This window comes from Oratosquilla oratoria, chromosome 12 (assembly GCF_046742065.1).
Source record: "Oratosquilla oratoria isolate Oo_2021 chromosome 12, ASM4674206v1, whole genome shotgun sequence".
In the NCBI taxonomy this organism is placed as follows: domain Eukaryota; kingdom Metazoa; phylum Arthropoda; class Malacostraca; order Stomatopoda; family Squillidae; genus Oratosquilla; species Oratosquilla oratoria.
In genome coordinates this window covers 62,942-81,692 of record NC_134788.1, presented here as the reverse complement: position 1 = coordinate 81,692, position 18,751 = coordinate 62,942, and the positions used below count along the sequence as shown (strand labels likewise).

General features: G+C 38.1%; 1 protein-coding gene across 9 annotated transcripts in view; it reads left to right on the top strand.

The window, feature by feature from the left end:
• LOC143030876 (uncharacterized) overlaps positions 1 to 18,751 on the top strand; it is a 49,753-nt gene that overhangs the window by 6,554 nt on the left and 24,448 nt on the right. For 2 of the 9 annotated variants that reach the window (XM_076194105.1, XM_076194097.1), the window contains exons 3-5: positions 4,157 to 4,281; positions 4,451 to 4,557; positions 5,408 to 5,600. In XM_076194105.1, coding sequence (XP_076050220.1) covers positions 4,157 to 4,281; positions 4,451 to 4,473 — 148 coding nt within the window. In that variant the 3' untranslated portion in view covers positions 4,474 to 4,557; positions 5,408 to 5,600. The other 7 variants (XM_076194100.1, XM_076194103.1, XM_076194098.1 and 4 more) reach the window with 7 other exon arrangements.

Here is an 18,751-nt window from a genome sequence, read left to right as displayed (position 1 = left end):
ACATGTGATTCAAGACCATGGTGAATCATGGAGGTGGTAAACACACACACACACGGCTAGATTGGTCATATATGAGCTCTGAGCTCTCTTCTGGGAGGGAAATAACTGTCGATCATGAGTTCAACACGTGATCCAAAGACCATGGTAAATCACACACACACACACACACACACACACACACACACACACACACACACACACACACACACACACACACACACAATGACATATTAAACCCAAGACAATTCGGATTCAGACAAGGAAGATCATGCTCCACAAACTTAATATGCTTTTACTCAAGACTAATAGACATAGTGCAAGAAAGAAATGGATGGGCTGATTGTGCATTCCTAGACTTGCAAAAAGCCTTTGACAAAGTACCACACAGAAAACTACTAAAAAAACTGGAACACATAGGAGGAATACAGGGAAACCTACTAAAATGGATAGAGGACTTTCTGACTGGTAGAAAGATGAGAGTAGTGCTCAGAGAAAAATATTCAGATTGGAAAGAGGTGATCAGTGGAGTACCGCAAGGATCTGTGCTGGCACCAATAATGTTTGCTATCTATATGAATGACATGGATGAGGACGTGAACTGCTACATGAGCTTCTTTGCCGATGACGCCAAACTGCTAAGGAAAATAGAAACTGATGAGGACTGTGAAGCACTGCAAGAAGACCTAAATAGGGTATGGAACTGGAGTCAGAAATGGGAAGTGGACTTTAATACTAAGAAGTGTAGCATAATGGAGTTTGGAAAAAGCAAAAACAGAATATCAGGAAAATATACAATTGGAACCAAAGAAGTAAAGAAAGTAGGATCCGAAAAAGATTTGGGAGTAATTATCACGAACGACTTGTCCTATGATATACAGATTAACAAAATTGTCGGGGAGACTTACAACTTGCTAAGATCAATAAAAGTGGCGTTTACATACTTGGACGAAGACATGATGAAAAAAATATTGGTTACATTGATAAGGCCTAGATTAGAGTATGCAGCGACATTGTGGTCCCCCAGTACCAAAAAGAATATAAAGAAAATAGAAAGAATCCAAAGAGCAGCTACAAAAATGGCACCTGCACTTGCAAACCTATCATACGAGGAGAGATTGGCTAAACTGGAGTTACCGACACTGGAGCAAAGAAGAGAGAGAGGTGACCTATTGACCATCTACAGAATCATGAAAGGCACAGAGGTACTCGATAGAGAGAACTTACTTAACTGGGACAAAAGAAACACAAGAGGACATGGAAAGAAAATAAAAAAAACATAGCTATAGAAGAGAACTGAAGAAAAACAGTTTTCCTCATAGAGTTTTGGACACTTGGAACAAACTGGACAATGGAATAGTATGCGCAAAAACCATTCATGAGTTTAAAAACAAACTAGACACTGCAAGATACAAAGGCGGGACATCACGAGCATAGCTCCCCTTCCCGCAAAATACAACTAGGTAAATACAACTAGGTAAATAAATACACACACACACACATTTGTGCGAAAATAATCAAGAATAGATGGGTAAAACATCTGGAAGACAACAACATATTAAACCCAAGACAATTCGGGTTCAGACAAGGTAGATCATGCACCACAAACTTAATATGCTTTTACTCAAGACTAATAGACATAGTGCAAGAAAGAAATGGATGGGCTGATTGTGCATTCCTAGACTTGCAAAAAGCCTTTGACAAAGTACCACACAGAAAATTACTAAAAAAAACTGGAACACATAGGAGGAATACAAGGAAACCTACTAAAATGGATGGAGGACTTTCTGACTGGTAGAAAGATGAGAGTAGTGCTCAGAGAAAAATATTCAGATTGGAAAGAGGTGATCAGTGGAGTACCGCAAGGATCTGTACTGGCACCAATAATGTTTGCTATCTATATGAATGACATGGATGAGGACGTGAACTGCTACATGAGCTTCTTTGCTGATGACGCCAAACTGTTAAGGAAAGTAGAAACTGATGAGGACTGTGAAGCACTGCAAGAAGACCTAAATAGGGTATGGAACTGGAGTCAGAAATGGGAAGTGGACTTTAATACTAAGAAGTGTAGCATAATGGAGTTTGGAAAAAGCAAAAACAGAATATCAGGAAAATATACAATTGGAACCAAGGAAGTAAAGAGAGTAGGATCCGAAAAAGATTTGGGTGTAATTATCACGAACGACTTGTCCTATGATATACAGATTAACAAAATTGTCGGGGAGACTTACAACTTGCTAAGATCAATAAAAGTGGCATTTACATTCTTGGACGAAGACATGATAAAAAAAATATTGGTTACATTGATAAGGCCTAGATTAGAGTATGCGGTGACATTGTGGTCCCCCAGTACCAAAAAGAATATAAAGAAAATAGAAAGAATCCAAAGAGCAGCTACAAAAATGGCACCTGCACTTGCAAACCTATCATACGAGGAGAGATTGGCTAAACTGGAGTTACTGACACTGGAGCAAAGAAGAGAGGTGACCTATTGACCATCTACAGAATCATGAAAGGCACAGAGATACTTGATAGAGAGAACTAACTTAACTGGGACAAAAGAAACACAAGAGGACATGGAAAGAAAATAAAAAAACATAGCTACAGAAGAGAACTGAAGAAAAACAGTTTTCCACATAGAGTTTTGGACACTTGGAACAAACTGGATAATGAAATAGTATGCGCAAAAACCATTCATGAGTTTAAAAACAAACTAGACACTGCGAGATACAATGGCGGGACATCACGAGCATAGCTCCCCTTCCCGCAAAATACAACTAGGTAAATACACACACACACACACAGTTGTAAACCATTATAAATTTCCAAAGTGGTCAAGTCACCCATAGGCAGCTCATGGAAGGGTGTAGGCCTTTCAAACAGAAACTGTACGATTTATGTTTACTATAAACTGGCAATTTACCAACATGGGTAAGTGCCACCCTGGGGCGAGTTGAAAAGTGCTGAACCCCCCCCCCCACACACACACCACCACCACCTTCCACATCTGATGGTCACTAGTACGACACACGTGTAAGATTCATCCACAAAACAATGTTCATACTCACAACTCATGATAAATAAATCCTGCATTGAAAGTGCATTACGGTAGTGGGAATTTGCTTTACCTTCTTTTCACCAAAAGTGCCCCCCCCCCCCAAAAAAAAACAAAAAAAACATCCCGCCTCAGGTCATTGCCCCCCCCCCCAACATCCTACCTCAGGGCATTACTCCACGCCCCTCCCCTTGTTGGGGCCCTGTAAACTGGTGCCAGAGAGTTGTATCCATAGTGAACACAACATGGGGAGTATTGCGCAGACTGCTGTCGTATATGTTTACAGTCCTCTCATTTTATCTCATAATGAGCTCTGACTGAATGCCCCCAGGACATATGCATTGTGGTGAGCAGTAGGCTGGTCTAAACCATACAAATATACATCCTCTCGTACAAGGGATATTTTCCTTGCTGTTACTATGTTGTGGGAGTTATTTAATTTAGCTGGATACAAAGGGAAAGATTCAGTTAGATTTAAGGCAGGTGGTTGTGAATGAATGAAAAGTAATGGTACAAGATCCATTTTAACATTCTTGTAAGTTTTGACTAATTCATTGCATAGTGATGGATATGTATATGTTTATGTAAGATAATTCTTCTTTCCAGGCATTCTACCCATCATTACTCGTTTTGGAGTTCTATGGTCCTCCATAAGTGCCACATGTCCAGCCCATCTCAGTTTTGCTCTGCTTATAAATGTTAAAATAATAATAAAGAAAATTAAACTAAAGGCTGTATGTAAAGATGACACCCCCCCCCAACACATGCTGTTCCACAACTGCAGGTTCACATATTCTTATATTTTGTATACTCATAGATGTAACAGTCCACATTTTGTGTCAAAAATAGTTTCTTTTAAATGATTTTTGATCGTTTAGGGGGTGTTGAGAACTATTTTGGCACCTTCCAATGGTTATTACCTTTTTTTGTTCATTGCTTTGAAATAACTCTCATAAAATCCACATTGATGGGGGTCCTGTGTACATCGTATTGAGATCAATCAATTGGTCTCTCTTGCAGAAGACCCATGGTCATGAGGCAGCCATTAACAGCCTCCATCCAATATGGACCAACAAGTTTTGCAAATGTTACATTTTTCAGGGCACATGAAGAATTGTCACCCCAGAACGCCCACATGAAGAATTGTCACCCCATGAGATCCCACCTGAAGAATTGTCACCCCAGTATGCCAAATATCAACAGTGGAATAAAGATTGTTAGTTTAGGTTGATTGAGGGTTGTGCTTATTGTTATCAACTTGTACAACTGAATAATCGTAAACCCAGAATGGCCCACATGAAGAATTGTCACCCTGTCAAAGACTGGGGTGACAATTCTTCATGTGATCCCATTTTTCTTTGTTATCCACTGCAGACAGTTTTTGTTTTATTGCAGAGATCATATTGAGAAGGATTTGATCAACTTTGCCAACGACAACCCTGGCGTGGTGTTGTACCTAAAACCTCGGAGGCATTGATCACCTTGCATCAAGGCAGAGTACTGTAAGTTTGACTTTTGCAACAGGTTAGCCTCTTTTTACATTGGAGCTTAAACTCAGGAACCTGTAGCAGTGGCAAACCTAAGACCCTCATACTCCTGGAACAGTAACAGCTCTCCCCCCTAATCCCTTGTAATAAAAACACTGTTACCTACATTATTGAAAAAGTAATTTTCTTTCCTTTGAAGAGCTGGAGTTCTTCTTAGCTTAATCAAATTTACTGGTGTTAGCCTGAATTAAAGATTTTATACTTAATGACATTCGCAGAGAATTCACTTCTAAAAGCCTGCCCGCACACCAATGTTCCCTCTTAATTCTTTGCTGTGAGTGAGCACAGAAATTTGGTTGTGTGCAAATTTTGCCTTCTTTGCAAAGTATGTGTGTACTTATGTGGGTCACCATACTGACTGCAGAACACAATACAAAGGATCTCAAGACATGATTTTATGAAATTGACAAATTCTCAAAATCCCCTTTCTTTTGTTTTCAATTGTTATGAAATTATACAGTTAATTTCTTTAATTAGAATTTTTCAATTTCATCTTCAAAACCTTGTGTGCACATATATTTTCCTTTGTGTACTATTTGTAAAACGTGTGTGCATGCACATGCACACAGCTTAGAGGGAACATTGCCCTGCACCCCACTTGTCCTGCAGCATAGTAATTGAGCAAGCAAAGAAATCGATTTACAATTTGATTATGACTGAGACATATTTGTAAAGGAAATATATCTAGAATATACAACCTTGACAATTTGTTTGTTGATTTATTATTATTATCATTATTTTTTTATTATTATTATTTTTTTTTTGTCTACTCATGGCATATTACTAATTAGATCTATGGTTTCAGTAAATGGAGGAGAGGAGTATATAAACACCCATGACCTGAATGGGGAGGAGCTAGTTGCAAAATGGGTCGAGTACATGCATGTGTGGGTGATCAGGGTACCCAGTGGAGCGTCTCCTCAAATATCAACACACAGATTCATTTCTCAGTGTGATGTATGTTTGCCATTTAGTCACTTTTTTGTCTTTTTTTTTTCCCCATTTTTTCCAGGCTTTATCTCTTCAATCTTTAGCATCGCTACACTTTTTATTATATCAACACTATGTAAGCCCTTTTGTTGTTTCTGCTTAGGTACATGTTTCTTTGTTCCCTCCTTATATTTTTCTCTAAAAAAAATTCCATTTCTCTTCCATCTTTGTTTCATCATTTGAAAATTTTCCCAGCTAGCATTTTGATTTTTTTTTTCCAAGTTTTACAAAGTCAGTTTTGTTATACTCTTCAATCCACCAAGGCATTTACTCGCTTCTCTCAATCTATATTCTACCTCCACCTTCACTCCACCTTTTCCTGAGGAATAGACATTTGGGAATGGATGCTAAGAGGAGACTGTATGAAGGAGTGATTGTGCCAACAGCACTGTATGGGGCAGAAACATGGAACATAAGAGAGAAAGAGAGAAGGAGTTTGAATGTGTTTGAGATGAAGTGTCTGAGAAGTATGATGGGGGTTACTAGGCTAGATAGAGTGAGAAATGAGGAGGTGAGGAGGAGAACAGGGGTGGAAAGGGAGCTGGGAGATAGGGTTGATGAAAGAGTATTAGGATGGTTTGGACACATGGAAAGAATGAGTGAAGAAAGACTAGTAAAAGAGGTATGGAAGGCAGATGTGTAGGGAGTGAACATGAAGGGACGTCCTAGGATTAGGTGGATGGATGGGGTGAAGGGGGCTTTGGGGAAGAGGGGAATGTCTGTTGAAGGACGGGAGAGGACAGAAGACGGGTGAATGGAGAATGGTTGTATATGGATGATGATGTGATGCATGAGGTGGAATGGGCAGGGGGATGGGGGTGAGGTAGTATGTGTGAGCAAAATTTGATGCAGCCCGAAGGGATTCCTCCCCGTCTTCTCCTTTTATGCATGGGGGGACGGAGAGGAGGGTCACCGATTTAATGAAGCGGCCTTACTGTGGATGTGCTGTGTCTTGCCACACTGCTTCTGACCTAGGGCAGTGGACAAGGTGCAGGGATGACCCGTCATCCAGGAAGTGCTAAGATAAGAGGGAGGATGGAGGGGTGTGGAGTGTATTCAGGGATGGAATGGGTGGGAATGATTTTATGCCTTTTCCTTTTTGGCTACCTCCCTTGTAAGGGGGAAAAAGCCTTGGTATATGTATGTAGTTTTGTTATACATTAATCTTCCTTCTCTGTGTTTCTCATTTCTTCTCACATCATTTTGTTCCTTAAGCTCGAACTCTATTAGTAGGTGGTCACTCTTCCAGGCTCAGAAGTGAATATCTAGTCTCTATGGTTCTTCATTGTGTCCATATCTAGTGTTTTCTTTAACCCACTGTGTCAATGTATAATCAGTGGTCAGATCCAGTAGGACATTGCCTAGAGTTCCTCTCCACCTTTTATTGTCAATTCTTCCCAATCCATTTCCTTTGCATTTTCTTGCAAAATACTGTTAATATTTATTTGGGCATTTAGCAAGGATGCAAACACATCATTTTTTGGGTGTGTGAGTAACTGCATACATACTATAGTAATACTTTTCTCAATTTTAGGGGATGGGCTGAAGCCCCTTACCCCCTTGTATAACAAGTGCTTGCACCCATGCTATGTAGGAATGCAAATATTGTAATATTAGGCCCATACCTACCTGTAGATACATGTATTGCTGATTGAATGCTATAAATTTGTTTACTTTGGTTGTAGTGAAGAAATATGAAAATGTGACCCCATACATGATAAGCAGAGTAATTTCAATTTTTTATATACAAGCAGCGGCTTTGCTGCAACTACCTTCGGCAGGTTGCTTGTTCTGTGGCACTTGGTCGCTTTGTTTGCGGGCCATACAATGCACAGATGCGTTTTATTTCTTAGTAGAAGGTTTGCCTTCGTCAGATTCTACCTCAGTATTTTTCTGCGTGAAACCTACATTTGGGTGACCTATGTTCTTCGTCGCTGTCTTCATCTCTCATCCTCTTCATCATGGTGAAGATCTGATCCAACTTCTCATGTAGTTCCTTATTTTCCTTCCTTAGTTTGTCCAAAATCTAATCCTTAATATCCTCCAATGAATCTCCAGTGGTTGATGTGTAGACGGTGTCATAGTCTGGCATAATGATCTTGATAGCTTCTTCTATTAGTTTGAATATGTCTTCAGGAATATTGATTACTCCGTGCTCAATTAAAAAAATATTCATGAACAACTTATATACTACATTGTGTGGTCGTTTCGTTACTATTTCTCCGTTTTCTTTAGTGGTTCCGGTATAGATATTCAGAGAATCCCTTACGGAAGTGTCTCCCAAACACTGCCACCACTGAGGTAATTTCAGAATCATTTTGAAAGAGTTATGTTCTTGGTTTGAGGTTAGATTGAGCGTTGTGTACGATAGTTTTCTTTTTCGTTTCATTTTTATGCTTAATCACAGCTTTTACCTTTCTTATAGCATATTTGTTGTGAATAACAGTTCTTTTTGATGTTTTGAAAAGTCTCTAAGAAATGCATCTGGAAGTTCCTGTGATCAGACTTTGCACCATGTTTAACGAATTTCTTATATCCTGGGAAGTAATGCCGCGTGAACGCCTCTGAATCCTCCTCTATCATATCGTCCGAACACTCCAATCCGTCAAACATGTCATCACTGTATTTGAATTGTTTATCGTTCTCTAGAGTTAATTTGAAGGCGATCACCTTCCCTTGGAACTTGCGTATTGACACTTAAACATTAAAGGTCTTGATGTCAGCATACAACCCAGGGAACATTTTACTGTACTCGTCCCTTAGTCTAGCTGCCAACACCTTATCTTCTTGGAAAGTCTTCTTCGTTATACCCTTGATAGCTGTTAGCCACTTCCATAGGTACCTCTGTCTAAGCTTCTTCGATGTTTCGTCTCCTGGAATCATATCGGTAGTCGGTATTGTACAGCCAATCACCTTTACGGAAGTGTCCCCCAAACACCGTCACCGCTGAGGTAATTTGAGAATAATTTTGAAAGAGTTATATTTTTATTTATATATTGAAAAACTATTTATGGTGAAACTACAAATTGAAACATCAAAATAAAAATCTATGGTAAAACTAAAAATACAAAATAAAATACAAAATAAAGAATATTTTAGGGAGTTGTTAAATGTGAAGGAGGATAGGGAAAGGTAGTTGCAGTGGGAAGCGCTAAGAAAACGACCGTGATGAGTGGAGAAAATGGAGGAGAAATAAGGAAAGATGAAGTGAAGGCAGTTGTTGAGATGATGAGAGCAGGTAAGGCACCTGGGTTGGATGGATGTCATGCTGAATGTCTGAAAAAAGGAGGTAGAGAGATGGTGGACTGGCTGGTGAGGTTATTTAATATTTGATTAAGAGAGGACTGGAGGAGTTGCCTGTATAGTTCCACTTTACACGGGAAAAGGGGACAAGTGTGAGTGTAGTAGTTTCAAAGGGATCAGTTTGTTAAGTGTAGTTGGGAAGTCCTATGGGAGGGTCTTGATTGAGAGGATTAGGAGAGGGAGTAATTGGTGAGGAACAGTGTGAGTTTAGGACAGGTAGGGGTTGCGTATATCAGATTTTTGTGGTAAGACAGATATGTGAGAAAGGTATAGGAAAAGGTAAGGATGTTTTTTGGGCTTTTATGGATCTGGAAAAGGCTTATGACAGGGTAGATGGGAAGGCACTGTGGGAGGTATTACAGACATATGAGATAGGAAGAAAGCTGTTAAGAGCAGTCAAGAGTTTTTATGAGAGGAGTAGGGTGTGTGTTAGGATTAGAAATGAAGAGAGTGAGTGGTTTGAGGTAAAGGTGGGACTTAGTCAGAGATGTGTTCTGTCACCCTGGCTGTTCAATCTATACATGGATGGGGTGGTGCGAGAGGTAAATGCAAGGGTAGTGGGTCAGGGGTTGAAGATGGTTAAAGAAAATGGAGAAAAGTGGGAGATAAGCCAGTTGTTGTTTGCTGACGACACTGCTTGTAGCAGGATCAGAGGAGGGAGTTAGTAACAGTTTGAGAAGGTGTGTGAAAGAAGGAAGTTGAAGATAAGTATGGGTAAATACAAGGTGATGAAATGTACAATGGGAGAGGATAGCAGCAATTTGGAAGTGAGACTGGTGGCAGTGGATAGCTTTAGATATTTGGGCGCAAATATGGCAGGAAAGGGAGGAATGGTAGCATTGAATATTCCTTGTATATTATACATACGTACTTGTAGTATTGTATATTAATTATTGTATATCGATTTTATTATTGCCGTTGTATATTTCCGTGTGCATTTATTGTAAACGAACCTTGCTATTGGTGTATGTTTCTCCCGCGCTAAGAAGCTTGGCGTTGGTCAGTCTTTGTTTTTGCTCCCAAGTGAGCGCACACTTGTCTTTGTAGTGCTGTACAATTACTAATTTATTCCTACCAACTGTTGCATTGGCCACCCTATGATAATATCAATAAAAGTGCCATCAGCTAGGGAAAGGCCTCGGGCGTCCCCAAGGCGATAAATGAAATCGCCTGGCAACAGAAGCGATGTCAGGGAAAGTCTAACACGGAAGGGAAGAGGTCACGAGGGAGGGAAGGAAGGGGTGCAACTACTCACAGATGTTAGTGGAGCAGGCGAATGGCGCCATATTGCACGCACGCACACACACACACACACACACCTAAGCTCTTCCGGGAGGGAAATAGCTGTCGATCACGAGTTCAACACGTGACCCAAGACAATGGTGAATCACACAGACACCTCGTGGCGTAGTGGTTAGAGTTCCCGGCTACCATTACGGTGGTCTGAGTTCGAATCTCGCCCAGGGCTGAAATAATTTCAGTATTGCTGCGCTGCGGGTCGTTACTCCAACTCGTGCGTGTGTAAGGTCAAAGCATTACCCATAGATCGGTCATATATGAACTCGGAGCTCTCTTCAGACGAGGAAATAGCTGTCGATCACGAGTCCAGTACGTGATCCTAGACCATGGTGAATTGCATACACAATGCATGCTTCAATCATAAGTGATTGCATTACTTGATATGTAGATTACATAACTGCAGGTAAAGGAGAAGCAATTGATCATATCATTGATATCACAAAGCATTTATGCGTGATGCTAATCACACATCATATATATAAAATTTAATCTTTCATCTAATTAAACCTCCAAGTTGCAATGGAAATGGTTCTGAACTCGCGTCCAATACCTGTGAACTGTTTTTGAAGGAACAACAGTATCAAATTTGAAGTTGCCAACTATATATTTTTTTCTAGATTTGTTGGTGCTACGTTGTGAAGATTAACAATCGCAGAGTACGTATCCATGTTAAGATAAAGTACCTCACATATTAGCTTGTAAAGTGTAGCAACCCCAGAAATGAGCTTTGGAAATATGAATCCCCAACAGTGACGATCATTTAATTAAAGTTAGGTTTGGTGAGGTTAGGTAGAGCTTTTTACTTTGAGCTTTCTTTTTCATTTTGATGTCTATTTTATTGCTTGGTAGTGAATATATTCGTTCTTGTTAGTTGAAATTAATATATCTTGTGCTTAAAATCATTGCATTACGAATGAATTTTAAATATTTCTTGTCATAAATCATCGAAAAGGGGCAGAGGTCTTTTAGAATTTTCAATAATTTTTTAAATTAGACATGCCTTATGGAAAATTTGATATATTATGTACGACTTATTTTTAATAATACTAGACGAACATTAATCACCAGAATAATTTGTGAATTGTAATCCACAAGAGATATTATGTAAGGAAATCAATTACTCTGGTGTTTTGATTTTATTTAGTAATTATGATGAATTGTCATCGCTAGGTACTGGATGGTGATGCTTGTGGTGTCAAGTCGCCGATCTGTGGGTGGTTATGTCGACAATATTCGACAGTTTTCTTTGAATCAAATGTACAATCATCGGACTTTGTAAAGATGCGTAATACAAGCTTATGTTTGGGGTGGGTGATCTTAACCTAACCTAACTTTAATTAAATTGTCGTCACTGTTGGGTAGATTTATATTTGGAAACTCGTTTCTAGTGTTGCTACTCTTTACAAGCTAATATGTGGGGTAGCTTATCTTGACATAAGTACTCTGGTGTTGCTTGTATATACAATCCCAATAATCTATGCTTGCTGTGTCGAGATCACCGTTTTCATTGTTTCTCTTAAGATCATGAAGTTGAGCTATCCGTTTATGATTTATGTCCTAAAGACGCTTGAAAATGTACAACTCCTAAAGTAATGTTTGGGTTTGCTTTATAACCACGTGATTCGGTCATGTAGTTCCACGACTGTATCAAAATGTATCTTAAATTTCTAACTACATTTTTATCTCCAAAGATGATTTCACATATTGCAAAGATAATTTTTTTAATCTACTATATACTTTCTTAATACTATTTTCTCTCGTAAGAAAATTAATCTGCCTCTCATATCTATGTCTGGTTTTCGTTTTATTACCGGAGAAGCATAACAAACAAAGTTTGAGTGATGCTCTTGATACTTCTGCATTGGACAAAAGAATAGCTGGAAGAGTATCAGGTGTAATGACGATTCAAAATCCACACAGTTTTAGCACTGAAGTTACAAATTTTACAGTCGTGTTCTAAAAACGAAATTTCAGAGCCCGAAACTGGACACTATTCAGATGAGATGTCTTGATCTTCAAGAAAATAAGAAATAAAATTGTTGCGGCGGCTTATCTCGGGGCCCTACATTAGATTTGATAATATGAGAACATAAAAATGAAGGGGACTGCGAGAGATCGTAAGGCTTACAATCGGGAGTTCTATGTCCCTTACTACCTATCATTCCCATCCATAAAGTTATCTTCTAACTTTCTCTTAAAACAAGTAGTTTCAGCGCTCACTACTACATGGTTACCGAGTCCATTCCATTCGTTAACCATCCTATTGGTGAACCAAGTCTTGCCAATTACCTTCTTAAATCTAAATTTGTCTAATTTAAACCCATTACCACGAGTCTCACCATGTCTTGATATGATGACCTTGCCTCCATTACCACTGTTAAAGCCATTGACCCATTTGAATACCTCTATTAGGTCACACAGCACTCTTGCCAGACCAGTAGCCACAATTTGTTCAAACTTTAAACGCTTTTTAAACTGTAGTGTGATTGAAACGTGAGCGACTAACATCTTAATTAACCGCTACATCTGCAAACAGAATTGTCTTCCTCGTCTTGGTTCGTCACGTCTGTATCGGATTTCAGTTTAATGCTGAACAAAAAAAAAATTGTGGCTGCCATTGTAAAGTAACAGAAAAGACGTCATCAGAAACCTTAGGAATGTATTGTTTAGTTAATGAATCCGCAATCTTTTATGATGTCAATGAGGATAATTTTTCTTATCTTGCCATTTGTATGGGGGTACTGATTGCATGTCTAGTGTAATCGACATTTTTTAGACAAACGTGTAAGTATTCGTATATAATTATTCATTTGTATATTAAATTAACGCTTGTTATAATGTAAATCGTTTTTTAATGAAATTTTCAGAATACTGACAAACTACATCTATTAAACTCATCCATACTTGTTTTAAATAATTTTCTCTCTTCTCTCTGCCTCGCACATCTTTCTCTCTTCTCCGTCTCTCTTCCTCTATCTGTCTCGCACTTCTCTCTTCTCTCTCCGTCTCCCTCTATCTCTGCTTCTCCCCCCCCCTCTCTCTCTCTCTTCTCTCCGTCTCCCTCTGTCTTTGCTTTCCCCCCCTCTCTCTCTCTCTCTCTCTCTTCTCCCCTCCCTCTCTTCTTCTTTCTCCATCTCTCTCTGTCTGTTTCCTCCCTTCTCCCTATCTACCTCTTTCTCTCTTTCAACTACCATTCCTTCCCTATTCCATCATCACTAGATCTACACACCTTCTCCCTCTTCTGCAATAGCTCCCTTGTTCAACTCAATGGGCGACGTGGCAGTGCGACTGTTGTAGCTGTGCCACTTTGCAACTTGGAGGTGCCGAAAGAGGGGGGGGGGGTTGCTGCTGCTCTCAATGTCCAAGATTTTGTCGTGGTGGTGATTGCATTGGTGATGGTTGCTAGTGGTAGTGGTGGTGGTGATGGAGGTTGTGGGTGTGATGATGTTCTTGGTGATGGCATTGGTGATGGTTGCTAGTGGTGGTGGAGGTGGTGGTGGTGGGCATGATGATGTACTTTGTGGTGGTGATGGCATTGGTGGTAGTGGTGATGGAGGTTGTGGGTGTGATGATGTTCTTGGTGGTGGTGATCGCATTGGTGATGGTTGCTAGTGGTGGTGGTGGTGGGTATGATGATATTCTTGGTGGTGGTGATGGCATTGGTGGTAGTGGTGATTGCATTGGTAGTGGTGATGGAGGTTGTGGGTGTGATGATGTTCTTGGTGGTGATGGCATTGGTGATGGTTGCTAGTGGTGGTGGTGGGTGTGATGATGGCATTGGTGGTAGTGGTCATTGTATTGGTGATTGTGGTAGTGGTGGTGGTGAAGGTGCTATTGGTGTTGGTAGTGGTAGTTACAGCGTTACTGGTGGTGGTCACGGCAGTGATGAGGAAGGTGGTGGTAATAATGGTGATGATGGTACTGGGATAGTGATGACATTGGTGATATTAGTGGTGTTGGTGGTGGCATTAGTGGAAATAGTGATGACACTGATGATAGTGATAGTGGGTGTAGTAATGACATTGGTGATAGTGTTAGTGGTTATGGTGATGGTGGTAGTGGGACTACTAATGACACTGGTTTTAGTAGTGTTAGTGGTGGTGTTTGTAGCGATGTCCGTGGCCGCGTCGATTTGGATTCAGATTTCCGTTTTGTAATCCGTTTAGATTATGTCTACAGTCTTAAGCATTGACCGCTTCTTTCGCTATCCGATAAATGGGACCTGCTTTCGTACACTACAAAATAAGATAATAGTAATAAATGAATAAAAATAAGAGAAAATTGAAAATAAAATTACATTTATAAACAGGTGTGTAGAATACCTGTGTGTTTTCCTCCTTGTCTTCTATTTTTTTCGTCTTCTTATTTTCATCCTCTTCTATTTCTTTTTGTCTTCTCATTTTCGTCATCTTTTTCTTTTTCTTTTCTCATTTTCATCATCATAATTTCCTTTTTCTTCTCATTTTCATCTCTTTCTTTTTCTTCACATTTTCGTCATTTTCTTTTTCTTTTTCTTCTTTTCATTTTCATCATCTTTTTTTTCTCATTTTCATCATTTTTTTTTCTCTTGATTTTCCTAATTTTTATTTTTCTTCTCATTTTCATCATTTTTTTTCTTCTCATTTTCATCATTTTTCTTTTTCTCCGCATTTTCATAATTTTCTTTTTCTTTTCATCTTCATCATCTGTTTCTTCTCATTATTATTCTACTTCTTTTTTTCTTTGTCCTTTTTTTTTTATTATTTCTTTAGTCTTCATTTTCTCCATCTTTCTCCACCTCTTCTCCTTTCTTCGCACATAGGTAAATTCACACATAAATGCCTGCATACATACATACATACAATATACATACGAGTACATATACTCAGATATGAACAAATTCACAAATGAATAGTGGATTGGATAATTTTTATCAATACTGGTACTATTTGTCTACTAATGACATTGTAATGCATGGATTTTGATTTATATATACAAAGGATTACAAAGGCGGAGCATGCCGACAGGAGACCTTTTGATCCATATCTAGGTCGGATGCAAAAAAAAAAAAAAAAAAAATCATATTAATAATAAAATAATAAATACAAACTATAATCATGTAAATAACAAATAAAATACATAAATAGATGCATAGGTATAGTTAAAATAATAAACAAACAGGTAAATAGTAAATAATAAATTGACATATAACTAATGATAAATGAAAATCAGACAGACAAATGATAACAAAACAAAAACAAATAGTATAAGATAGATTATAATCATTACAGCATCTTACTTAGGTATTTATCTAAATGATTCTTAAAGCTTCGAACTGAACTACATTGCACTACCTGTGCAGGAAGTTTATTCCATTCATTAACTACATGGTTGGCAAAGTTGTTTCTACCTACTTCCAAATTGAATCTATTTCCGGACAGTTTGACTGCAGAACACAATACAAAGGATCTCAAGACATGATTTTATGAAATTGACAAATTCTCAAAATCACCTTTCTTTTGTTTTAAATTGTTATGAAATTATAGTTAATTTCTTTGATTAGAAATTTTCAATTTCATCTTGAAAACCTTGTGTGCACATATATTTTCCTTTGTGTACTATTTGTAAAACGTGTGTGCATGCACATGCACACAGCTTAGAGGGAACATTGCCCTGCACCCCACTTGTCCTGCAGCATAGTAATTGAGCAAGCAAAGAAATCGATTTACAATTTGATTATGACTGAGACATGTTTTTAAAGGAAATGTATCTAGAATATACAACCTTGACAATTTGTTTGTTGATTTATTATTATCATTATTATTATTATTATTATTATTAATATTATTATTATCATTATTATTATTATTATTTTTTTTTTTTGTCTACTCATGGCATATTACTAATTAGATCTATGGTTTCAGTAAATGGAGGAGAGGAGTATATAAACACCCATGACCTGAATGGGGAGGAGCTAGTTGCAAAATGGGTCGAGTACATGCGTAGGCGATCAGGGTACCCAGTGGAGTGTCTCCTCAAATATCAACACACAGATTCATTTCTCAGTGTGATGTATGTTTGCCATTTAGTCACTTTTTTGTATTTTTTTTTCCATTTTTTCCAGGCTTTATCTCTTCAATCTTTAGCATTGCTACACTTTTTATTATATCAACACTTTATGTAAGCCCTTTTGTTGTTTCTGCTTAGGTACATGGTTCTTTGTTCCCTCCTTATATTTTTCTCTAAAAAATGTTCCATTTCTCTTCCATCTTTGTTTCATCATTTGAAAATTTTCCCAGCTAGCATTTTGATTTTTTTTCCAAGTTTTACAAAGTCAGTTTAGTTATACTCTTCAATCCACCAAGGCATTTACTCACTTCTCTCAATCTATATTCTACCTCCACCTTCACTCCACCTTTTCCTGAGGAATAGACATTTGGGAATGGATGCTAAGAGGAGACTGTATGAAGGAGTGATTGTGCCAACAGCACTGTATGGGGCAGAAACATGGAACATAAGAGAGAAAGAGAGAAGGAGTTTGAATGTGTTTGAGATGAGGTGTCTGAGAAGTATGATGGGGGTTACTAGGCTAGATAGAGTGAGAAATGAGGAGGTGAGAAGAAGAACGGGGGTGGAAAGGGAGTTGGGAGATAGGGTTGATGAAAGAGTATTAGGATGGTTTGGACACATGGAAAGAATGAGTGAAGAAAGACTAGTAAAAGAGGTATGGAAGGCAGATGTGGAGGGAGTGAACATGAAGGGACGTCCTAGGATGAGGTGGATGGATGGGGTGAAGGGGGCTTTGGGGAAGAGGGGAATGTCTGTTGAGGAAGGACGGGAGAGGACAGAAGACAGGGGTGAATGGAGAATGGTTGTATATTTACAAAGGATTACAAAGGCGGAGCATGCTGACAGGAGACCTTTTGATCCATATCTAGGTCGGATGCGAAAAAAAAAAAAACTCATATTAATAATAATAAAATAAATAAAAACTATGATAATGTAAATAACAAATAAAATACATAAATAAATGCATAGGTATAGTTAAATAATAAACAAACAGGTAAATAGTAAATAATAATAAATTGACATATAACTAATAATATATGAAAATCAGACAGACAAATGATAACAAAACAAAAACAAATAATATAAGATAAATCATAATCATTACAGCATCTTACTTAGGTATTTATCTAAATGATTCTTAAAGCTTCGAACTGAACTACATTGCACTACCTGTGCAGGAAGTTTATTCCATTCATTAACTACACGGTTGGCAAAGTTGTTTCTACCTACTTCCAAATTTAATCTATTTCCGGACAGTTTGAGACCATTGTTTCTTGTCTGATTCTCATTCAATGTAAAAATTTGGTCACTTTTGATATTGTCAATTCCCTTTAGAATTTTAAAGACCTGTATCAAGTCACCTCTGAGTCTACGCTTTTTTAGGGAAAACAGATTCATATGTTTTAGTCGATTTTCGTGTGATTTATTTTTGATATTTGGAATCAGTTTTGTGGCTCGCCGTTGTACTTTTTCCAGTCTCTCAATGTCTTTAATGAGATTCGGTGACCATACGGAAACGGCATATTCCAAATGTGGACGAACTAACGATTTATATAGCTTGTTAATGAGTGATGGACTTTTGAAATCAAAAGATCGCGCAATCAGTCCTAGAATATTATTTGCTTTCTCAGAGGCTGAAATACACTGCTTGGATGATTTGAGGTCGTTACTGATAATTACGCCGAGATCTTTTTCACTATCCACTTTTGTTAACGAATTTCCAAAAAACTTGTAATCGTACTTACTGTTATTTTTACCTATGTGCATTACTTTGCATTTACTTGTGTTAAATTTCATTAGCCACTTTTCAGACCATTGCTGTAATTGATCTAAATCTTCTTGAATATCTAATTGGTTTGAGTGATCATTTGCCACTCTGCACAGTTTTGTATCATCAGCAAATTTGGAAACAGTAGATTTTAGTCCATGGTCTATATCATTTATATATACTATGAATAGAAGTGACCCAAGAACGGAACCCTGAGGAACTCCACTTGCAACACTTTTCCATCCAGAAGTTTTTCCATTTAAAACAGCTCTCTGTTTTCGACCATTCAACCAATTACTAGTCCAACCTAATAGGCTACCACTTATTCCTTGCAAAGCTAATTTAGTAAGTAGTCTTTCGTGTGGGACTGTATCAAAAGCTTTTGCAAAGTCTAGATATACTAAATCTATATTGTTTCTTTAGTCATAATTCGAGATAACTGTGTTGTAGAATTCGAGTAAGTTAGTCATGCAAGAACGTTTCCGTCTGAAACCATGCTGGCTATCATTTATGAAACGGTTACTTTCTAAATGATGTTCGATAGCATCTCTGATGATAGTTTCCATTATTTTTCCTACGATTGAAGTCAAACTTATAGGCCTATAGTTATTTGGTTTCTTTTTGTCACCTTTTTTGAATATGGGAGTAACGTTAGCTAGCTTCCATTATCTTGGGACATCTCCGGATATGATGGATTTCTTGAAAATAATTTCTAATGGAACAACAATCTCATTTTTCATA